Source organism: Schistocerca piceifrons, chromosome 1 (assembly GCF_021461385.2).
Source record: "Schistocerca piceifrons isolate TAMUIC-IGC-003096 chromosome 1, iqSchPice1.1, whole genome shotgun sequence".
NCBI classification, from domain to species: domain Eukaryota; kingdom Metazoa; phylum Arthropoda; class Insecta; order Orthoptera; family Acrididae; genus Schistocerca; species Schistocerca piceifrons.
Window position 1 is genome coordinate 1,145,951,224 of NC_060138.1, and position 25,503 is coordinate 1,145,976,726.

At 44.2% G+C, this 25,503-nt stretch overlaps 1 protein-coding gene across 2 annotated transcripts in view; it reads left to right on the forward strand.

The window, feature by feature from the left end:
• The window catches only part of LOC124780975 (dehydrin Rab18-like), a 108,680-nt gene that overhangs the window by 54,026 nt on the left and 29,151 nt on the right, over positions 1 to 25,503 (forward strand). The window contains exons 2-3 of one of the 2 annotated variants that reach the window (XM_047253820.1): positions 3,107 to 4,250; positions 12,078 to 12,349. In XM_047253820.1, the coding sequence (XP_047109776.1) occupies positions 3,107 to 4,250; positions 12,078 to 12,349 (1,416 nt within the window). The remainder of the gene's footprint in view (positions 1 to 3,106; positions 4,251 to 12,077; positions 12,350 to 25,503) is intronic. The other variant, XM_047253821.1, reaches the window with a different exon arrangement.

The following is a 25,503-nucleotide window of genomic DNA, read 5'->3' on the forward strand; positions in this document are numbered from 1 at the left end:
CCTGTAATTCTACTAATCGAGTCATTATTACTTTGCAAATAACCAATATAGAATCTTAAATTATTATTTTCATAATCTTATTCTGAAAAATGGAGTAAGACATTTTCGTAAAGAGGGTGATAATTAAAAGAAAAAAAAAGATACACAAGAACTTTCAGTGGAATCAGTATACTCATTTTATTTATGGTACTGGTGGTAGAAATATTCTAAGCAGTAATTATTGCAACATACAGTCGAATCTGTGCATGTGCATGGTCTTTCAAAGTGTCTGTTGCATAACAAACTTGGGTTACATTCGCAAACGGTTCCTGGTCATCACACAATTTCGCACCGTACCACGCATTACTGGCATCAGAATTACGTGGTAATAAAAAAAAATTACTGGCATTGGGATTCGATCCATAGACCTCGGGTACTCTTTCGACTGCGAAATCCTTGATTACTTGCGACCATGCGAAGCATATAGCTGCTGGTATATTGTTCAAACTCGATTTTCTCGAGAGCGATTGAGAGTTGCGACTTGCTATTTATTCACGTTGAAGGTTTCGTCGTACGCTACACACCACGTCAACGAGCGATGTGGCGCAGTGGTTGGCACACTGGACTTGCGTTCGGGGAAACAACGGTTCAAACTCGCGACGTCCGGCCATCCTGATCTAAATCGCTCCAGCCAAATGCCAGCATAGTTCTTTTGACAGGGCACAACCGGTTTCCGTCCCATCCTTCCCTATTCCAAGCTCGTGCTCCGTCTCTAATGACCTCGTTGTCGACGGGACGTTAAACACTAAGCTCCTCCTTCCCTCCTCCACATCCTGTCAATATGAAGTTCGTGTGGTTCCCCTGTCAGCTGTTCCCGCAGCTGCAGCGACCACATCACAGTAGTTTTGCATCTTTACATAACCGAATTTATTCGCGTTACTACGTATTACAGGCTTTTCCACTGTTGTGAGAGTGTATTCACAGAAATAAAGAAAATTCTGGTAACAAATACGAATAAATCATAATTACATTATTGCTCTGTAACGAGGCACCAGAGACCACCGGTCCCTGATACCAAAATATTCAAAATATGTCCATAAACAACGGCCAAAATTTTGTCGGTGGAGTTCTGGTTCACCTTATATATTAAACACTAGAGGTGGTAAGTGTTGTTCCTTGCATCCATTGTCTACATCTAGTACACCGAAAACCAACTTATGGTGTGTGACGGAGGGTACTTCTCGATTTCCAGGTGCCTTACCGATACATCATCGCCCCCGACTGTTTATTCATCACTACCTTTTCCCATGCTATTGGCATTTGGTTATTTAGGCCCTGTCTTAGATTTTTTCTTCTTGAATAACTTCTTGGCCCTTGATTCAGTTTGATTCATTTTTGCCTTAGACATTATCTACTAGTATTTCCCGATAGTACAACATTATACACTCCATTTCAAACTGTCACACCCAGCAGTTTGCCGAAATAACTCAATTTAACATAATTACGAGCTACTGACATGGCGATGTCATGGTTCTTTTGTCTTAAGGAAACTCAGTTACACACGCCGCAATTATTTGGTGTAGATTGACGGCGTAAACCACAGAAATAGCACAGAACTTGCACAATTTTTGCATGTGGGTTTGAAGCGAGGCAAGACGTTCAGTCCGAAAAAAAAGAATAAAAAATAAAAAAAAATTTAAAAAAACGAACTTGTACGATCGTGTGGGATTGGATGGAGAGGGGTACAATAATCACTTACCAAGTTGCTCTTTTGTCGAAAACTGACATTTTGAGCCCTTGGCTATGTGCAAAAGACATGTTGATTTTTGCAGAGAAAATAACAGCAACCATCCACTCTTTGTAATGCTAATTACTTACGTAAATAGCCCCGTTACCGGTTTCTAACCGACAGATGGCTTGTCCACGGTAAGATGTACTTTTTTTGCAGTTTACATTAGTTTTCATTTTTTATTTCCCCATGTGGTGCGGTGCGGTGGTGCCGTCGAAAATTCGGCGCCATTACGTTGCACGTTTCAATATTCGCTGCTTCGGTTCAAGCAGTAGCGAAGACTATATGAAACACTTTCTTGACATGCACATGTACACATGAAATGTAAAGCACCACTCACACACACCAAAAAGTGGAGTTATACATTATGCGTGTACATTATATCAAAGAAGTGCTTCATATAGTCATCCCTACTGCATGATCACAAGGAGTCAGCACTGCAAGTAATGGTAAAGAATTTTTCGACGGCACCATCACGCCAAGAAATTTCACCATAGGGGTAAATGAAAAGCGAAAATCGATATGAACTACAATAAAAATGTATCTTTACGTGAACAAGCCGTCTGACTCCCAAATGAGATTTTCACTCTGCAGCGGAGCTGATATGAAACTTTCTGGCAGATTAAAACTGTGTGCCGGACTGAGACTCGAACTCGGGACCTTTGCCTCTCGCGGGCAAGTGCTGTACCATCTGAGCTACCCAAGCACGACTCACGCCCCGTCCTCACAGCTTTACTTCTGTCAGTACCTCGTCTCCTACCCTCCTAGCTTCTGTGAAATTTGTAAAGTAGGAGACGAGGTAATGGCGGAAGTAAAGCTGTGAGGGCGGGGCTTGAGTCGTGCTTGGGTAGCTCAGATGGTAGAGCACTTGCCCGCGAAAGGGAAAGGTCCCAAGTTCGAGTCTCGGTCCGGCACACAGTTTTAAGCTGCCAGGAAGTTTCAAGCCATCTGATGATGAATCTGTCGGTTCGAAACCGGCAGCGGCACTATTTATATAAATAAACAGCATTATAAAAAGTGGATGGTTGCTGTTATCTTCTCCGCAAGAATCAATCTGTACTTATCAAGTTACCGGGTAGACCAGACGCCTCCTCGACTCAAAAGCCTCAACACACACCAACTTCCTTGTCGAACATGTTGGCGTAGTGTCTGACACAGAGAGCGGTTTTGGGACTGGATGGGTACCAGCATAGGAACGTCAGTATCCAGTTAAGTTGCTTCGCAGATAGTGCAGTATGCACAGCTGGACCACGTCTGCTGCTCGATTCATTCGTATGCTTGCTTCTAGACGTATTGACTCCAGCAAATTACCTCTCCGTTCGCTGTCCACTGTTGCAGGCGGCGTTCTTGTCAGCTCCGACGAGCGCCGAAGAAGCGAGAGAGGAGGCTGGCGGTGAAGGCCGCGGCCACTTGCTGGTGCCGTTCCACCAGGCGAACACGGCGCTGCTGCACAGGGCAGCTGCCATCACTGGGGTCGTCCCGGACTCTGCGGCCGTGGTGGCTGCCGCCTCTCTCCAGCAGCGACCACAGGCGCCGGACCAGGAGCAGCCGAAGCCAGCGCGCCCAGCCCAACTGAACGACGAGCCGCCCCAGCAGCATGCTCAGGGTGGACAACCCGCAGCGAAGTTGGCATCGCACGGTAACCATCCAGAATTCACAGGAGTCATATTCCGCAATCATAATCACCAAGAACCGGTGGAAGAGCCATTCCAGAAACAGCAAATCCCAGTCAGCTCCGACTCAGCTGGGGCACTGCCTCACCATACTGTGCCCAATAGACTGTCGCCACACCAGACACCACAAAAATCGTCTACACCAGAGGCGGCATTCTTCCAACAGGCCCCACACCTGGCCGCCATAGCAGTAGCCCCACCCCCACATTTCCAACAGAGCTTACCAGAGACTGTGAAGGCTCCATACCATCATGTCCAGCACCAACCTGCACAGACTGTACAAGCTGCACCTCCACCACAACACCCAATGTCGGCGCAGCAGTCTGTTCCGCAACTCCAACAAATTCTTGACCGCCAAACAGGAGCAGAGGTGGTACCTGGCAGGAGGACCCCATATCTCCCATCTCCTGCAGCGGCAGCGCCCAAGCAACCTCTCCATCGAGGGTCACCGGTAGGAGAAGAAGCGCCTTCCAGGCAGACTCCATATTTTACATCACCAGCTGCTCTGGCTCCGAAGCGACCTGGTCAACGTGTTCCACAAGTAGTGGAGGCAGAATCTTCATTCCTGCCACGTCGAACAGCTGCAGCTCTCAAGGAGCACGCCCACCATAATCGTCCAGCGGCAGGGGCCGCTTCGTTCCACCACATCCACCACATAGTGCCTGTTGCCGCCACTCTCCCACTCCATCACTTTTCACACCACTCAGCGTATGTGGGAGCAGCGCCACTTCAACATGCCCATCACTCTGCACCTGCAGACGGAGCAGCATCACATCATAAGGCCACTCACGCATCGTCTGGAGCACACGGTCAGTATCAAGTTTTGAACGACACCTGCGATTTCTGTTGATATTACCCAACATTAATATAAGAGTCTAGGTATCCTGTGTTCTGCTGAACTGGCAATTTCCTTTTGATGCACAATATTGGAATGAATTATCTTTGTCGAATACTTGCACTGGAACTTCCTGGCAGATTAAAACCGTGTGCTGGACCAGGACTAGAACTGGGGACCTTTGGCTTTCGCGAGCAACTGCTCCCGAGTTCTACTCTCGCTCTGGCACACACTTTGAATCTTCCAGGAAGTTTCATAACAGCGCGCAGGCCGCTGCATAGTGAAAATTTCGTTCCGGAGACATCCCCTACGCTGTGGCTACGCCATGTTTCCGCAATATCTTATCTTCCAGCAGCACAAGTTCTGCAAGTTTTGCAGGAGAGCTTCTGTGAAGAATGGAACGTAGGAGGCGAGGTACGGGCGGAAGTACAGCTGTGAGGACGGGTCGTGCGTCGTGCCGGGATAGTTCAGACAGTAGAGAACTTGCCCGTGAAAGGCAAAAGTCCCGAGTTCGAGTCTCGATCCGGCATACAGTTTTAATCTGCCAGGAAGTTTCATATCAGTGCACACTCCATTGCAGAGTGAAAATTTCATTCCGGATTACTTGCACTATTTGTCAAATGCCACAGGATGAGTCGTCCAAATATCATGCATTACAATGTAGTCAAAAACCTTGTACACATCCTGCTATAAACCTTCTAATCCCCTTTTATTTCTGGTACTATTTAATAAACATGTTTGCAGAAATAACGATGGAAATGGACATCTTTCCCAATGCCAGTTTTGTGCAAGGTCGGACACATCATCTGTGAGGCTTAATTTTATTTTATACACAAATCTCAAAGCGCAGGATATAAGAAACCGACACATGGGAAACAGCAAAGCAAATTACTCTGAAGAAATGGATACCACCCACAAAAGCAAATACGAATTTAATAAAAAGTCTATAGTATGAGAAAGCTATTGAACAGACAAGAACTATAGACAGAATGCCACACCTACAGCGCAATGCAAAAAATAACTCAGAAGATATGTAAACCCCAAAAATAAATAGATCTAGAATTTACAGAGTAGCAGAAAAGTCTTGTCAGATCTTATGGGTCAAACATGAAGGAACTTAAAAATGAGTTATTGTTAACAATTCCAAGTCTGAAGAAGTAAAATTCCGTATTGGACATTAGCAATTTTCTCTTTTTCAGAAGGAGTTTTTTGCTATTGCCAATCTCAATGTTACATTCACTCTGTTTTGGCCACCTTAATTTATTTTTCTCCCTAAATATCAACATTCATCTGCTACTTTTAGTGCTTAGTTTCCTACTCTAATTCCCTTAGCAACGCCTGATTTAATTCGACTTCATTCTATTAATTTTGTTTTGATTTTTCTAATGTTCATCTTATAATCTCTTTTCAACGCACTATTCGTTCAGCTCCGCTCTTCCAGGTCGTTCATTGTCTCTAACAGAATTACATTGTCATCGCCAAACATCAAAATCTTTTATTTCTTCTCCCTGATCTTCGATTCCATTTCCCAATTTCTGCTGGTTTCCGTTACTGCTTGCTCAATGCATACATTCAGTCACTTGGGTGATAGACTTCAACACTGCCTCACTCCCTTTTCAAATTGCTCCTTGCCTCTCAGTGCTTTGACTTTTACAACTGCACTCTGGTTTCTGTTCACGTTATAAATAATCTTTCGTCACCTGTACTTTATTCCTGCTACCTTCAGGTTATTAGTGGCTGTAGTCCAATAATCACTTTTAAAATTTTTCTTTATATGTACAAAGGTGGGTTTGTATTCCTTCAATCTCTCTTCTTAGATAACATGTAGGGTTAGTATTTCCTCACGTGTTCCTACACTTCTCTGGAACCGAAGCTGATCTTCCCCAAGGTTCGTTTCTACCAGTTTTTCCATTCTTCTGTAAATAATTCGTCTCAATACTTTTCAGCCATGACTTATTAAAATGAGGTTTTGGCACTATTCACGCCTGTCAGTACCGGTCATGTTTGGAATTAGAATTATTACATTCTTCTTAAAGTCTGAACATATTTCTCCGGTCTCATATATCTTTCACACCAGGAAGAACAGTTTTGTCATGGCTGGTTCTCCCAAGGATCTTTATAATTCTACGGGAATGCCTCCTACTCCAGTGCCCTTGTGTAAACATAGACCTTTCACTACTTGGTCAAACTCTTCTCGCGTTATCATATCTCCTATCTCATCTTCTTTATCTGTAATGTTTCAATCTTGTTTCCCCCATACAAACGCTCAGTATTCCTTCCACCTTTCAGTTTTCCTTTCTTTGCTCAGTACTGGCTTGCCATCTGAGCTCTTGAAATTAATTCATCTGCTTCTCTTGTTGCCAATGGTGTCTTTAACGGTACTATAGATGGTATCCGTCTTTCCCCTAGTCACGCGCGTTTCTAAAGCCTCGCATTTGTCCTTTAGCCATTCCCACTTAGCCATTTTGCGTTTCCTGTCAGTCTCATTTTTGGACATCTGTGTCTCCTTTCATCTGCTTCAGTTGCAGTTTTTTCAGCAATTAAATTCAGTATGTCTGTTATTATACGTTATCTGTTTTGAGCTGACTGCAACGTAATAAGAAAGAGTTACACCAGACGCGTTTCGCTTTGATTTACAAAGCACCTTCTGTCGTGTTCTATAAATTGGATACACACGTTTGTACATTTATTTTTCTGGTTCTTTTAGGTTAAAAACAGCTTTTCTTTATAAAGTTCGTCTGCAAGCTACTTACGGTGTTTCTCTACGTAATCTGCACCTTCCCCTCTTGCTACCAATGGTTGGTGTCTGCAGGCTTCATTTCACATCTGCAAAGGCATAAACACTGTGGCAGTGATGAATGAAAAACAGTTAAGAAAATCAATTATAAATATTGCAGCGTAGGAAATAATGCAAAATGCCAAAAACTTCAGATGTGAAATGAAGTCTGACGAGACCAATCACTGCTGGCAACAGGGGAAGATGCAGATTACGTAGAGAAACACCGTAAGTAGCTTGCAGACAAGCGTTATAAAGAAAACGCTGTTGTTAACCTAAAAAAATTTTAAAAATGTACAAACGAGGATATCCAATTTATAGAATACCACAGAAGATGCTTTGTAAAAAAAGCGAAACGCGTCTGGTGTAATTCTTTCTAATTACATTGCAGTCAACTCAAGACCGATAACCTATAATAACAGATGTTAACAGCTGCTGCGGAAGATGGCCACACAAACAAAAGTATTAAATTCAATATGTCCTTCGTTATCCAAAAGTTTCTACAAAGCCCTGTCTTTTTATCTGTGTGGTTCTCTGTCGTCTTTCTATTTCACCTCTCAAAGTTACCAATCAGTCTTTTATTGTACTCCTTTCCCTTGTTTCAGTTCAACGTTGCCTAATGCTTTCTTAAACTCTCAACCACCCCTGATTCTTTCAATTTATCCACAACCCATCTCCTTAATTTTCTAGCTTTTTGTAATTTCTTCAGTAATAAACAGCAGCTCATAAATAATAATTTATGATCAAAGTGCACATATACCCTTGGAAATATTTTGCCGTTCAAAATCTGGTTCGAAATCTCTTTCTTACCATTATATAGTCAACAAGAAACCTTCCAGTGACCGCAGGTTCTTTCCACCTCTACAACCTTCTTTCATGATTCTTAAATCAAATGTTAGAGATGATTAAATTATGCTATATGAAAAACTATACCAGCGACTCCCCATTCCGTTCACCCAAGTCCACGTTCTCCTACTTTTTTCCTTCATTTAGTTTTCCTGGTACTAAATTCGACTCATCTGTCACGATTGAATTTTCGTCTCCTTTAACTCTCTCAATAATTTCCTTCTTGTCATCATACACGCTTTTAGTCTGTTCATCAGCCATAGGGCTTGTAGGCATATAAACTTGTAATACTGTGATGGGTGTTGGCTTCGTATCTATCTTGGCTACAATAACATGTTCAATACACTGTTCATAGAATTCCTGTTTTCTCGTTTAGTATTATACATTATCGCTCGGAGATTCTAACGGAGGACTATTTTACCTTCGGAAAATTGTACCCAAGAGAATGTCATCGTCATTAAGCCACACGGCAGACCTGCATGCGCTCGGGAAAACATCATCGGCTGTAGTGTCAGCAGACCTCCCTTACGTGCCTCTCGGTCTCAGGGCCCTGGGTTCGACTCCCGACAAGGTCGAGGATTTTTTGCGCTCGAGACGGTGTGGTGTGTGTGTTGTCCTCATCATTACTTTATCATTGTCATCGACGTGAAAGTTGCCGAAGTGGCGTCAACTACAAAGGCTTGCAACAGGCGGACGAATTTTCCAGGAGGGGGATCCAAGCCACAAACGCCATACACATATTTCATTTCATGTCGGCTGTAGTTTCCTTTTACTTCCAGTTGTTGTCAGCTCTAGAGCTGCAAGGTCATGTCGGCTAGTGTTACAAAGCCACATCAATCAATCATTGAACTGATGCCCCTGCAACTACTGAAAAGTCTGCTGCCTCTCATCAGGAAGGACGGGTTAGACTCGACTCACCCCTCTATTGTGGTTGCATCTGCGGTACGGCTATCTGCATCACTGATGCAAGCAAGCAATTTTACCTCAGCAAGGTCCATATGTATGTTTTTCTATGCTGTGTGCTGGTCTCGTCATGTTTGCATAGCTACTACATCCAACATCCCTCATACAAAATCAGCAGCAGCCGCAGTTTGACATCTATTGCTGGATAGAGATCTCCTCCAAACTTCTCCGTTTCTCCAACTGCCATCTATCCACCTGGCTCTATGCACCGACCACCTCAAATTCATCTTCATTAGTTATATTAAGGCTCTGCAGCCCACTCAGTATCCTGACTCATTTTTCCTTGTATCTCACACGAAGTACACTCTAACACAAAAATCAAGGATGCACCATGAAGGATTTATGCAAATTGGTCAGAAACTGATATTCATATATGCATCGACGGAAAATTCAAAACAGCAAACTTCGGCGGCCAATACGAATGTGTGACGGTGCCGCATAATTTCATCACACAGCTGGCAAGGATAGTGAATAGGAGACATGTCGATACCAAGGCATAAAGTCTTTGCGTATTTCATTCCTTGACCTGAGTTGGACAGTAAATATGCCTCGCAGATAGGCTGCTGAGCAGAATCCCCAGATATTAGCATTTGAGAGAAGATATGTAATTGGGCTCAAAGAAACCAGTTGGAGTAATCGGCCAGTCGTTCGATATTTGAATAGGAGCAATGCCACTATTCGATGATGTTGGGAGGAATGAGTAAACTGTGGCCGAAAGCAGCATGAGTGAGGAAGTGGTCAAACTAGAGAGACGACCGAACGTGAGAACCGGGCAGTTGTCAGAGCCCCCAGTTCATCATTATCATCAATCCAACGTGCAACTGGTGTTTCAGTGACGGTATGGACCATTTGCAAGCGGCTCGAAGAAAAGGGGGTGGAGCTCATGTCTCCCCTGGTGGCTACTACCACTGACCTCTGTAAACCAATAAGCTCGTTTGCATTGGTATCGGGCACATTCGGCCTGGAATCACACTGACTGGAGTAGAATTGGCTCCAGTGATGAGCCCCGCTTCAAACTGAGTCCCGAAGACCAGCAAGGGCGCATCTGCAGCCACCCCGGACAGTGGTGGTATACCAACTTGACTGTCGCCCGCCATACGGCCTCACAACCTGGAGTGATGAGTAGCAGAACCTCTTTGCTTCTCATCCGTGGCACCTTTACAGCACAGCGGTACTCGACGATCTTCTATGACCCATTTTGTTGCTCTTCATGGCAAGCAATGTCCGCCCCGAAAGCTGAATGGACAGCGTGACGGACTGCCGTCCTGAGGGGCCCGCGTTCCATTCCCGGCCGGGTTGGGGATTTTCTCCGCTCAGGGACTGGGTGTTGTGTTGTCTTCATCATCATTTCATCCTCCTTAGGCGCGCAGGTCGCCCAATGTGGCGTCTAATGTAATAAGACCTCCACCAAGGCGGCCGGACCTGCCCCATAAGGGGCCTCCCGGCCAATGACGACAAACGCTCATTGCCATTTCCATGGCAAGCAATTCTGGACTTACATTTCAGCAAAATAATTCCCGTCCGCATAAGGCAGGAGTTTCTACCACAAAACCCCGGATCTCTCCCCACTTGAGAACGTTTAGAGCATTATGGGCAGGGCCCGCCAACCATCTCGGGATTTTGTCGATTTAACGCGTCAATTGGACAAAATTTGACACGAAATCCCTCAGGGGGACGTCCAAAAATTGCGTTAATCAACGTCATGCCGAATCACAGCTTGCATAAGGGCCAGAGGTGGACAAACACATTATTGACTTGCTTAATTTGTGAGGATCTTGCTCTGGAATAAGTCATCAATTTTTTCTGAAACTGTAATCATTTGTTTACCTGTACACATACATCGCAGCTACCGATTTCCGTCACATTCGCATAATTCCTTCGTAGTGCGTTTCTTTTTTTACAGAAAAATGAATAAACTGAAAAACTGGTGGTAGCCTTCCTGAGGAGTCGTGAGACTGGGTTCCACAGAAAAGTAGGAACATGCGAGGTAATATTAAACCGACGACTTATCCTACAACAGTGACTGAAGAAAGCCAAATCTACACTTATAACATTAGCAGATTTAGAGTAATCTTTGCTCAATGTTTAGACTATACTCTTTAAAATTTTTAAGACAGCAGGGATAAAATCCAGCGAGCAAAAAGTTATTTACAATGTATGGAAACCAGAGCGCAGGAATTAAAGCCAAACAACTTCAAAGGGAAGTCGTGTTTGAGAAGGGAGTGACATGCGTTTGTAGCTCATTCTCGATGTTATTCAATCAGTACAATAAGGAAGCAGTGAAGGAAACCACGCTGAAAATTAAAAAGAGAATTAAAGTTGTTGGAGAAGAAATAAAATTGGAATGAATAGTTTCTTGAAATGACATTATAGGGTGAAAATCAATAAAAGTAAAAAAATGGTAATGGAATTTAGTCAGATTAAATAAGTCATATTGACTGATTTGCAATAGGAAATGAGATATTGAAAGTAGTCCAGAATGAAATTTTCACTCTGCAGCGCAGTGTGCACTGATATGAAACTTTCTGGCAGATTAAAACTGTGTGTCGGACCGAGACTCGAACTCGTGACCTGAGTTCGAGCCTCGGTCTGGCACACAGTTTTAATCTGCCAGGAAGTTTCATTGAAAGTAGTATTTGGGTTTTGCTATTTGGGCGGCAAAATAACTGACAATAGCCGAAATGGAGACGATATAACGTCTAGTATAAACATAAGTGTCAGCAAGTCTTTTCCGAAGGTATTTCTCCAGAGCGTAACCTAGTATTGCTGTGAAGTGTGGATGGTAAGTAGTTTGGATAGAAGATAATAGCAGAATGCTGAAGGTTAGATGGAGATATCGACTATCAAATGAAGAGGTACTCAGTCGAATTGGGGTGAAAAGAAGTTAGGGCACAACCTGATTAAAAGAAGAGATCTGTTGATAGTACACGTCTGGAGCCATCGAGGAATCGTCAGTTTGGTAGAGGAAGGAAATTTGCTGTGTAAAATTGCAGATGGAGATCAAGGCGCGATTAAGTAAGCAGGTTCAAATGGGTGCAGATTGCAGTAGTTATGCAGAGAAGAAGAAGCTTGCGTGCCATATATTAGCTGTGAGAGGCCCATTTACGTCGCGTAGTATTTCTCCATTTCTACCGATGATGTCAAAGGAAGCATGCCAATTTCCTACTACTGGATACATCAGCTATCGGCCAGAACAGTACTCGACTTTTTTCGCAGGTGGAGGCGGCCACGGCGGGTCCGGCGCTGGTGGGAAGTCGAGCGGCGGATCGTCTGGGAGTGGCGGCTCGTCACACCACCACAAGGAGTCGGGAGAGAAGGGTTCGTCAGGCAGCGAGAAGTCCCAGCATTCGTCAGTCGTGGAGAAAGGGGGCGGCAGCAGCCACAGCGAAAGCGGCGGGCATGCGTCGCACCACCACAAGCAGGACGGCGGCGCGCACGGCCACAAGTACAAGGGCGGTGGTCACAAGGGCAACAACGCCTTCTCCAAGGTTAGTACCGGCAGTAGGGTGGCATTGCGCCCAGCCACATGTACTAGGGCTGTGGCCACTGCACCAACAATAGCATCTACAAGGTCTGTACCACAAGTGAACACTGGAATTGCAACTCCAGTAGGCACAGCGTCTGTATCGCGCTCTGTTGTAGAGTATTCTTTACCAATACTTCCTTCTGACATTTGATTTCCAATCCTTATTCTTATTTTCTATATTACGAGGATCGCTCCAAAAGAAATACACACTATTACGGGGGCAGTTCAATAAGTAATGCAACACATTTTTTTTCTGAAACAGGGGTTGTTTTATTCAGCATTGAAATACACCAGGTTATTCCCCAATCTTTTAGCTACACAACACTATTTTTCAACGTAATCTCCATTCAAAGCTACGGCCTTACGCTACCTTGAAATGAGGGCCTGTATGCCTACACGGTACCATTCCACTGGTCGATGTCGGAGCCAACGTCGTACTGCATCAATAACTTCTTCATCATCCGCGTAGTGCCTCCCACGGATTGCGTACTTCATTGGGCCAAACATATGGAAATCCGACGGTGCGAGATCGGGGCTGTAGGGTGCATGAGGAAGAACAGTCCACTGAAGTTTTGTGAGCTCTTGCGTTGTCATGAAGAAGGAGAAGTTCGTTCAGATTTTTGTGCCTACGAACACGCTGAAGTCGTTTCTTCAATTTCTGAAGAGTAGCACAATACACTTCAGAGTTGATCGTTTGACCATGGGGAAGGACATCGAACAGAATAACCCCTTCAGCGTCCCAGAAGACTGTAACCATAACTTTACCACCTGAGGTTATGGCTTTAAACTTCTTCTTGGTAGGGGAGTGGGTGTGGCGCCACTCCATTTATTGCCGTTTTGTTTCAGGTTCGAAGTGATGAACCCATGTTTCATCGCCTGTAACAATCTTTGACAAGAAATTTTCACCCTCAGCCACATGACGAGCAAGCAATTCCGCACAGATGGTTCTCCTTTGCTCTTTATGGTGTTCGGTTAGACAACGAGGGACCCAGCGGGAACAAACCTTTGAATATCCCACCTGGTGAACAATTGTGACAGCACTACCAACAGAGATGTCAAGTTGAGCACTGAGTTGTTTGATGGTGATCCGTTGATCATCTCGAACGAGTGTGTTCGCACGCTCCGCCATTGCAGGAGTCACAGCTGTGCACGGCCGGCCCGCACGCGGGAGATCAGACAGTCTTGCTTGACCTTGCGGCGATGATGACACACGCTTTGCCCAACGACTAACCGTGATTTTGTCCACTGCCAGATCACCGTAGACTTTCTGCAAGCGCCTATAAATATCTGAGATGCCCTGGTTTTCCGCCAAAAGAAACTCGATCACTGCCCGTTGTTTGTAACGCACATCCGTTACAGACGCCATTTTAACAGCTCCGTACAGCGCTGCCACCTGTCGGAAGTCAATGAAACTATACGAGACGAAGCGGGAATGTTTGAAAATATTCCACAAGAAATTTCCGGTTTTTTCAACCAAAATTGGCCGAGAAAAAAAAATGTGTTGCATTACTTATTGAACTGCCCTCGTATTTTTAAATGCATCTTTTATTCTACATGTTTGAAAGTTTTACAGTGTGTAGATACATCCTTTAGGAACAGTATTTTCATTTCTCCACATAATTTCCATCCCTCTCAACTGCCTTACGTATTCTTGGAACCAGCGCCTGTACACCTACACGTTAAAATTCTCGACCAGCCTGTTGGAGCCACTGTTTGGCAGCGTGCACAAGGTAGTCATCATCTTCAAACCTTGTTCCACGAAGAGAGTCTCAGTTTCCTAAAGGGATGATAGTCACATGGAGCCGGGTCAGGACTGTAAGGTGGGTGTTTCAGTGTTGTCCAACCGAGTTTTGTGATCGCTTCTATGGTTTTTTGACTGACATGTGGCCGTGCATTGTTGTGCAACGGCAAAACATCCTGCTTTTGCCGATGTGGTCGAACATGACTCAGTCGAGCATGAAGTTTCTTCAGTGTCGCCACATATGCATTAGAATTTGTGGTGGTTTCACTTGGCATGATGTCCACAACCAAGAGTCCTTCGGAATCGAAAAACACCGTAACCATAACTTTTCCAGCAGAAGGTGTGGTTTTGATTTTTTTCCTTGGGTGAATTTCCATGATGCCACTCCATTGATTGCCTCTTCGTCTCTGGTGAAAAATGATGGAGCCATCTTTCATCACCTGTCACAATTCTTCAAAGAAATTCATCTCCACCATTCTCGTACTGTTCCAAAAGTTCGCTGCATGCCGTTTTCCTTGTTTCTTTGTCAGCCACTGTCAACATCCTGGGAACCCACCTGGCACAAACCTTTTTTAACGCCAACACTTTCAGTATTCTGCAAACACTTCCTTTCCCTATCCCTACTTAGGGTGACAATTCGTCCACTCTGATGCATCTGTCATCAGTCACCAATTCGTTAACTCTCTTCTCATTGTCTGGAGTGTGTGCAGTGCGAGGTTCTGCCGCTGTGAGGACAATCCTCAATATTGCCGTGCCCGCTTTCATCATGTAACCAGCTTGCCCACTGACTAACTGTACTGCGATCGACAGCAGCATCTCTATACGCCTTTTTCAACCTCTTGTGGATGTTTCCCATTTTCTCGTTTTCGCAGCACAGGAATTCAATGTCGGCACGTTGCTTCTGACGAATGTCAAGTGTAGCAGCCATCTTGAAGACATGCTGTGACGGCGCCACTCACGGCAACGGGTTGAACTAAGTTTGAAAACAAGCTGGAAGGATGTATCTACACACTGTAAAACTTTCACTCATGCAGAATGAAAACTGTTCCAAAAGTTCGCTGCATACCGTTTTCCTTGTTTCTTTGTCAGCCACTGTCAACATCCTGGGAACCCATCTGGCACAAACCCTTTTTAACGCCAACACTTTCAGTATTCTGCAATCACTTCCTTTCCCTATCCCTACTTAGGGTGACAATTCGTCCACTCCGATGCACCTGTCATCAGTCACCAATTCGTTAACTCTCTGCACATTGTCTCGAGTGTGTGCAGTGCGAGGTTCTGCCGCTGTGAGGACAATCCTCAATATTGCCGTGCCCGCTTTCATCATGTAACCAGCTTGCCCACCGACTAACTGTACTGCGATCGGCAGCAGCATCTCTATACGCGTTTTTCAACCTCTTGTGGATGTTTCCCATTGCCTCGTTTTCACAGCACAGGAATTCAATGTCGGCACGTTGCTTCTGACGAATGTCAAGTGTAGCAGCCATCTTGAAGACATGCTGTGACGGCGCCACTCACGGCAACAGTTTGAACTAAGTTTGAAAACAAGCTGGAAGGATGTATCTACACACTGTAAAACTTTCACACATGCAGAATGAAAACTGTATTTTTATAAAAATGGAGTGCATTTCTTTTGAATTGACCCTCATACATATAGATTCTGTACCAGTCATCTCTGCTTCTAGTCTATTCTCTTCCTCTTCAATATATCCATCAGCTTATTCAATTGAACTCTGTCGAAAGCTTTTTACAATCAATTAAAACTGCATTAATTTCTCAATTTTTCTCAGTATAATTTTCCCCTGTGATTCATAACAGGCCAATAGTATCATTCCTTTTTCTCTTATGAATCCGAACTGTTCCTCACTAGTCCATCTATCCAAATTGTCATACAACCATTTACTCAGCACTCTCAGCAATACTGTAGCTATGTGAGAGATTAGACTGATAGTCCTGTGCTGTTCACACTTTTTGGTACTTCTCTTTTTCTCAATTGATATCATTACAATTACAAGAAAGTCATCAGCTCACTCCCCTCTGCCGTATATCGCCTCATTACACAGGTAGACTATTTCCTCCTCTTCCTGTTTCTCAAACTCATCAACACTTCCACTTCAGCGCCATTTCTATTTCAACTTCCAAGATGCCTTACCCCTGTCCGTCTTATACAGATATTCTATATATTCTTCAGCTACTGTGACATCCTCTCTTTCTATTTCCATGCTAGTCCTCATCTTTTTACTTTCAAAAATTATTTCTCTAGCCAATTTGAACATCATTTCACACTTTCCCTCTCTCTTCATTTTCTCTATTCCGTCGCATTTCCCTTTCATCTATCTTTCTCTTGCTTCTTCAGTTTCTCTCCTTAACATATTATCCAGTTTCTGCACCTCTTACTGCGTTCTTCATGTTTGACATTCTTTCCTGATACCCACTTTTATCCATCAGGTAACATGTAAATGTCGTGTGACTATGGCCTCCCGTCAGGTAAACCCTTCACTGGGTGCAAGTCTTTTGATTTGACGCCACTTCGGTGACTTGCGCGTCGATGGGGATAGGATGATTATGGTTAGGACAACACAACACCTAGTCCCAGAGCGGAGAAAATCTCCGATCCAGCCGGGAATCGAACCTGGACCCTTAGGATTGACATTCTGTCGCGCTGACCAATCAGTTACTGGGAATGGACATCCATAAGTCATTTATAGATTCTTCAACTCTACCTCTCTCTTACTTTCCATTACACATTCTTCAAATCTACATCTCTCCCACTTTCCCATGAACCTTTTTTCCAACTCTGAAACCTTACCTAACTTCTTGGTTGACTGGTTGGTTTGGGCAGGAAAGAGAACAAACTCAGAAGTCATCAGTTCTGCTACCTTCTTGACTGTCCCTAATTTTAATTTTTCTTTCACGTTATCTCATTGTACTTTCTTCAACTTCACTGGTATTTTTCCCACCCAATGTTCCTGGGTAATCCTTGCCACTCTTGAGTCAGTTCCTAAACCTTTTCCAACTGATTCCTTTCTCTACTCCAATATGATATCCATGTGTAAAGTTTCCTTTTGCGCTTTTCAGATAATGTGCTACCCACCATTAGTGAGTTTTATTTGCAAAACCTAATTAGTCGTTCACCTCTCTCATTTATTGTCGCTAATCCAAATTTTCTTATTGTATCTTAGTTATTCCTTCACCCACCACTGCATTCCAGCCCTTATAATGATAATTCAGGCATTTCTATTTTCTTCCTCGGTAAGTTCTTTAACATTCTCATAATATTCTTCCACCGTCTCATCTATAAACTGGCTGACTGGCTTGTATACCTCTATTAATACCACATCTTCCAAACTACTCTGCAATTGCATCATCGGTCTTCCATGAATATACTGCTCTTTCATTAATTTATGTTTCAGTTTCTGTTCAGTCACCGTTACTACTCTGTTCTTGCCACTCTTGATTTTATCTGAGTAGAAAAACTTACTGTGGTACCACCGCCAGATACCACACTTGCTAGGTGATAGCCTTTAAATCGGCCGCGGTCCGATAGTATACGTCGGACCCGCGTGTCGCCACTATCAGTGATTGCAGACCGAGCGCCGCCACACGGCAGGTCTAGTCTAGAGAGACTCCCTAGCACTCGCCCCAGTTGTACAGCCGACTTTGCTAGCGATGGTTCACTGTCTACATACGCTCTCATTTGCAGAGACGACAATTTAGCATAGCCTTCAGCTACGTCATTTGCTACGACCTAGCAAGGCGCCATATTCAGTTACTATAATTACTTCAAGAATTTATTCTGAACAGATAATATTGTGAATCATGTACCGTCAAGAGCGACGTTCATCATTAATGGATTAAAGTTAAGTATAAAACTAACTACGTCCGCTTTCTGAGTTCTCATTCCCTGTCATGTTCCAGACCTCACGTCAGTATAGTTCTTCCCTCCTCACGCCAGCCTGCTTGAGCTAAAACGCGTGCGCTTCGGCCCCCACTCGTAACGCGGTGTTGGGTCTTCTGTCAACACAAAACCTACAATCTGCATTCTCTCCCTATTTCACGTCACATTCGTCAGGTGCATCCTTTTCATCTCCTGTTTTGCATTTTTAGCTCTCCTGCTTGCAGCAACTTGAGGGTATTCCATGTTCCGATTTTTATCTTTCGTTCCTTCATTCCCCTATTCTTCCTTTCGTGTATTTCCTCTGAATATGTTCCCCTCTTGGAGATCTGAGTAATCGGAACCTTTAACATACCATGTACTGCTTCGGAAATTGAAGCAGCCCACTATTAGTCACACACAGTCTGCAGCTGCCCCTCTGGAGTATAATCACTGCTTGTATCCTTTATGCACCCAAAGAGAAAAGGCGCCTCTTTCGCCAGCTTCACCGTTCAGAAAGACTCTTTTTCCACTATGGCTGCCTTTTGTGTCTACACCGTTATACTGACACTTGCCCTTACATGTTGCTATGAACTGAACCTATGTGAACTAAGGTTTATAACGAGCTGTTACTCCTTCTTAACTGTAATTGTGAAATGGAGCATCGACCTTGAAGTTCTCGCCCTAATATCATTTATAGAAACTGACTTCTAAAAGAAAAAAATCCTCAGTAGCATTTATTGACATCACAATAGCAAAGGTCGGTGAGTGGCTGGATGGGTTAACGTATAAGCTAAATCACACAGTTTCAAGCTTTTTTTAAATTCAGCATTGGAGAAACTATAAGTAAATCCTCCATTATAAAGAACGGTCTCCCACAGGAATCGGGTTTGACCCAACTTTCATTTAATTTGTACGCCACAGACATAGTGACCCCTGATTCTGCGAAGATTGGCTACACCGACGCCCTAGCGACAGCAGCTAAAAGCAGCACATTCGAAGAAAACGACAAACACTTACTATCGAACTAGAAAAGCTTGACCAGTATAACAAAATGTAGAGACCGCCTGAAGCCTAATAAAATAGAAGTCAGTTCATTCCATCTAACTTACAGAATTCCAAAGAGTTAATTGTAATCTTCGGCAAATAGAAAATACACCCCAACCTAAAATCCCAATACTGAGTGTGATTCTCGACAAATCCTTGACAATTAGGAAACATGTACAAGGAACAGGATAATGCTAAAATCAAGAAACAATATATAAAGGAAACTGGCTGGTGCTAGCTGGGGATTTAATGCAAACACTTTGACAACTACAGCACAAGCAGTTGTGTATCCTGTCGCCAAAAACTGTTCTCCCTTGCGGAGTAGAAGCAGCCATAGCAACAAAATAAATATCCAACCAAACTATGCAACGTGGATCATGACAGGAACTCTTAAATCCACAGCAATGCCAAGGCTGTCAGTGCTCGCCAGTATTGCTCTACCAAACATCCAATGTCAACAAGTTGTAACATATGAACGGACGAAACTCTAAAGATCCAGAAACTTACCACTTCAACAAACATTGCACAATTTACCATGTGCCCAACTAAAACCTAGAAAACCAGGCTGGGTCAACAACGGCCAGCTAGCCCTAGCAATGTAGAGAAATCATTGGATGTACTTCCAGAGTTATGAGAGATGAGTAAAATAGTTCCTACCATCCAATCCCTGGGAGAAAACTTACCAGGAAAAACATGTAGCTCTGTCAATCATGTCAGAGCTGGGCACACTGTGGTCAAAACACAGTACATAAATTGGGAATAACTGATGATGACCAATCCGACTGGGAGCGTTAGAACAACATTGGACTACATTTCGCACGATTCCTCAAAAAGAAAATTCATGTATACCCTGAAACTCTTTGCAGACCCTGTACCTCATGCAGTCAATTAGTTGAGTCTTTGGATGTCCAACTGTGCTGGGAATGGCTACCTCAACCTCTTTTAGCTACTGTCAATTGTCCAGCTGTATCCTGGGTAGTTTTGATTAAAGTATAGCTGCTTATAGAGGTCCAATGTGAACTGTAATTGGAGTCTGGCAGCAAAACTTCGTAGATATTTTAATGCATTAATGGGGAATCGATTTACACTGCAAAACTATTAGTTTTGGCCACCAGGTGCAAATTTAGCGCTGTTAATCCAAGAGTGACACATAGAAATATTTTCATATGTATGGGCAAGCTACAGGAAATGGAGAGAAAAAGTCAAACAAATGAGAAAGGCACAATTTTGATTATATTATTAACCAAACTTACACTATTTATTAAATATGAGCACCAGAGACGTCGATGAGATACTGTACAGTGCCAGATTTGCACCTGTTAGGCAAAATTGGAACTAATTTTTTTCAAGCACTAGTAGGGCCCACATTAATACAGCATTTGTCACAACTTTCGCTGACATACAATAATTACAACCCACACTGGACCTCTGTCAGTGTCTGTACTTTAATTATAACCACCCAGCACATGTCAGTGTCTGAATTTTTGCTGGATATTATTAGATTGAATTTTAGTGTAGTACTTGCATAGTAAATCAAAGGAATAACAATATCTCAAATTGCACTTGAGTGCATAATTTATGTGTTGAATAAAAATGAATCGCCGGCCAGAGTGGCCGAGCGGCTATAGGCGATTCAGTCTGGAAACGCGTGACCGCTACGGTCGCAGGTTCGAATCCTGCCTCGGGCATGGATGTGTGTGTCGTCCTTAGGTTAGTTAGGTTTAAGTAGTTCTAGGGGACTGATGACCTCAGATGTTAAGTCCCATAGTGCTCAGAGCCATTTGAACCAAAAATGTATCACAGTGTCTTAAAATGCACATGAACACGGCATTTGCTTATTATATGAGAGGATTAGGAGCGGCAGTCACAAGGACATAAAGTGATTGTTTACAAACATTTATTTTTATGAACAAAGTGCCTGCGGACCATGGTCATTCAAATATAGTTTACAAATTACTTTTCCTCATGAAAATCGAAATAATAATTTTCCCACTATCAATTACAAGAATGTGATAGGCAAAGGTCACCCTCTGTACACCAGATTGGAACTACTGGTTCAGACACATATCGTCTCGCTGCTTAACGCCTGCTTCGCAGCCAGTCCAAATGACAAAATGACACTACTGTATTCCATGGAGCCGCTTGTCCCTTGGGATATAACAACAACAAATAAATAAATTTTATTTATTGTGCATATACAGTGTACTATGACGAATACGTGATTAAATTTGTAGGTGGCTTGTGGGTATATAGTGTGCGAAATTTGGTAGAGACACATGCCACCTCTGGCAGCTTAAAAGACTCTAATATAAGTTGGGAGTTAAGTCTGAGCTTAGATGACAGATGCAGGCACGGTTTCTAGTATAAATAGACTCCGAGCGGCGTCCTTATACATGTCCACCATGCACAAGCAGTGGCACGGGGGCACCTCCCTTACGCGCAGCTTGCTGGAAATTCTTATGCCAGCGACCATAACACCACCAGTACCAGTCGGACACATCAAGCACCACCTGACGCACGTTTCTGATTTCATCATCGACTTCAGTTATGCTCACACGCACTTACCGAACACGCGTTCTCTTGGACCGAAATATTTTTACACCCCACTGCTTCGCTACATATCCAGCAACAACATCGAACTCAGACATCCATCGACGCGTGGCCCACGGTTTGGCGTCATATCCACCAGCTTTCCCTTCCCTCCAACGTCCGGTCACCACGGTACCACGTCGCATGTGGAAAATTCGCCACAAATCAACGGCTTCACGCCATCGGACAAACGGACTCTCCGCTTAGTTCAATTTGGCACCACATGGCTGACGATGTCCACCAACTGACTTGTGCTGCCACCAGTGACGTCAGGAAACTTAGGCAACAGTTCGTTGCCTCTTACCTCCGCGTTCCGCCGGATTTGATTGGCCCATAGACTTTTATCCATCCCGAGGATACTCATTTCCCCAAAAATCATGCGACTGTATGGGTCAAGGGGTGGACGATCACCTACATGTCTAACGGTGGCAACAAATCACGCCCCGACTTCTGGCAATACTTACAAACCGCCCACATTGAAGCCGAGCACCGACCGCGCTACCGCGCCTTCTTCGCCAATTATCTACACGCGATCTTTACGTGACCCTCGATCAGCTGGATGGTGCTACACGCGGACGACATTACCCCTCCCCCCTCCCCCCAACTTGCTGACATATCCGTGCTACTTTCTATATCGTAACCCTCAGTGGAGTAGGCACATGGATAAGCGCCTCCCTTTTATGCACTATACCATAGCACGCTGGTCATTCCCCCAACTCTACTGTCCCCTCCTCCTCAGCTTCTACCCTCCTTTCGGGCGCTTCTTCCCGGTAGCGGTGCTGGGGACACAGTGGCCAGGCCTCGCATGCTGACCCCTGCCCACTCTGCCTCCACGCTCCATCTGCCGGGCAGTTGCCTGCAAGTCTTAGCCCCGCACCATCTTCCCTTTTTTGTCTATTGCCTAACACCTCTTACATTAATTCAGTATCATTCTTATTTTTTTCCGACATCTTGTTAATGAAGACTTCTGCTCGCCTCGTTCGAGTGTAATGTCTCATGTTGATTCTACCGAAAGGATGGCATTTCTGTTGTATTTATGATTTTACAAATAAGGATATTTTGTTTACTTACCCTGTTCCCGGTAAGAAACCTAGAGGTGAGTGATTAAGGGATGGGAAGAGGGAGGCATCGTGGCCAAACCTCGGGTTTCGACTCCTGCCCACCCTGACTCCACCAGCTCAGAACTGATCACTCTACTCTTCTTTAAAAAAAACTGGTAATGTTGATGGTTTTAAAAAAGAAGAAAAGGTAGTGGTTTGGGTTGCCATACAGGGGGTCGAGGGTTCGAGTCCGCATTGGGGCATATTTATTTTTATTTGCTAAAAGTAGTCTGTATGGTATAGTATCTGTCGTCTTAATGGTCATAAAACAATTCCAGAGAGTCTTCTAGAAAACATCTGCAGTTATATACTACGAACACAGACATGGAAGTACAATCGTTTTCATTGGTCATTTTTAAAGAAGCCTTTTGCACGTCGTGGGCGCGAATTGTTTCGCGCCACTCCATCTACTAGTTTCCAAACCTGTTTTCTGTGTACCCTCCCCGACTGGTCACATCGAAATTATTTGCACAGTTGCTTGCTAGCCCTACTGGTGACGTAAAGACCTAACGTATTGTAATGGACCAGCACGTGGCAAGAATAATAGTTGGTATTAATCGATGGGACCATTGCGGGAGGGTACACACAAAACAAGTTTGAGTGCATTGCTGCGAAACAATTCGGGTACATGTCATGCAAAAGGTTCCTTAGAAGCTGACCAAAGGAAACGATGGTATTCTCATTTCTGAGTTCATAATACGAAACTGCAAATGTTTTGTAGGAGACCCATTACAGTCGCTGTATGACGATTAAGATGCCAGATACTGTACCATGCAGACTAATTTCAGCAAATACAGCCAAATATACCTAACCCAGAATCGAACCGCCGATCCCCAGCATGCCAAACGAAAACACTATCCACTGTACCAACTGCACAGCACTACTCTACCTGTTGACAGAGATAGTTACCACACACTTTATTACAGAGTTGCCAGATCGCTCATCTTTAACGTTCATTTCCTGCCCGAAATATTCGCAGGACGAAATTCTGTGACAGACATTTTTGTATTGTCAGTAAGTGAGGCATCGCGCTGCGAAGTCCGGGAGCGCGAATTTTTCTTCACCCTGTATATTCTTTTTATGAATCATTGGTCCTCTGACTGGCTTGTTTCGGCCCACTATTAGTTCCTATCCTGCACTAACGTCTTCATTTCGGAGCGGCACTTACTTCCCTTACAATTTTTACCTTTTACATTTCCCTCTAGCACCATGGAAGCTATTCCCTAATATCTGAATACGAGTCCTGCCCATCTGTCATCATAAGCATTAGCAACTAAAAACCAGTTGGCACATTAGAAACATTCAGCCATTTCTGTTTCGTTTCATTGTTCTTAGGAAATAATCTTTTTCTTTGTCTGCAGTGGTTAGTCCAACTTGTGATCGCACTACAAACCATCATCTCTCGTAGAAAACAATTCAAAACGTACTGTCAGGACTCCTCGGCGTACTACTAACTTTACTCTAACTATGCACTTGATCGTAAATCACCGATAAGAACTCACAGCCGGCCATGTGGCGGAGCGGTTCTAGGCGCTTCAGTCCGGAACAGCGCTGCTGCTAAGGTCGCATGTTCGAATCCTGCCTCGGGCATGGATGTGTGTGATGTCCTTAGGTTAGTTAGGTCTAGGTAGTTCTAAGTCTAGGGGACTGATGACCTCAGATGTTTAGCCCCATAGTGCTCAGAGCCATTTGAACCATTTGAAGAACACACACTCACGTAGACAACCTTGTATTCATTCAAAAACGTAACGTCAACACAGCACGTTGTGGTAGTGGTGGGTTGTTGAGCAGTGACTGGATCCACTGTGGTGTGAGCGTCATAATTTGTTGCTGCTCACATAACCTGTGATGCCTACTGTGTATTCTAGTAATTGTGGACAGAGGCACGTCATTCCATGCTACTTCAGCTCTTTGACAGAATTCAACAATCATAGTCGCTGGCACGCCAGTTTCTTGGCAAACGAATCCATTTCCTGAATCAAAGTATGTGGTGTGACTGTACGATCCCACACGGCCAGGCGAACACTAAATGTCCTCTCAGGCGCTAGTCGCGCGGAGCTGTTGACGTCCTGCATACTGTTGAATATGTCCCTCCTTAACCCATCAGTTCCATATTCGCGTGACAGTCGTGGCATCCCAATCACCGCAAACAGCGACACTGCGGAACGATGAACCGTCCTTCCGATGGCGCTTTCAGTCTCTGACAGGCGCTGCTAGAAGTTTCCCCTTCTTAGGACGGACATATCATGATCTTCTCACAGACAAATAACACACAAATGTTTTTTTTTCGTCAGAGTTGTTGTGCCTTCACTATACGTCGCCGTCCACGACGAGTTCAAAGGCCCTGCGACTAGACCGATGGAGGCGCCAGCGCTGTAACAGGGTGCGCTAGCAGTGGCCGTGAGAAACACTTGCGCCGTCGGCAGTTGATGGTGGGGGGTGGGGTGGGGGGGGAGACCCAACACAAACGAGCAGGATTTGATGGAACGCTTGGGTAGCCGTTATACACTCGGCGGCCGTGTGCGAGGGAAATATTGAAGTTATGTAAAATAATACATGGCAGTGGTGAATGGCCAGAGGACTTCGTGTCAACACTAATGATTCCATTACCAAAGACACAAGGTACCAAGAATTGCAGTGGGCACAGGACAATTAGCCTCATGTCATATGCTGCGAATATTATGTTAGGAATCATTAATAAAATATTGGTAAAGTAATGGAAGGGAAATTGTCTGAAGAACAATTTGGTTTTAGAGGGAATACGG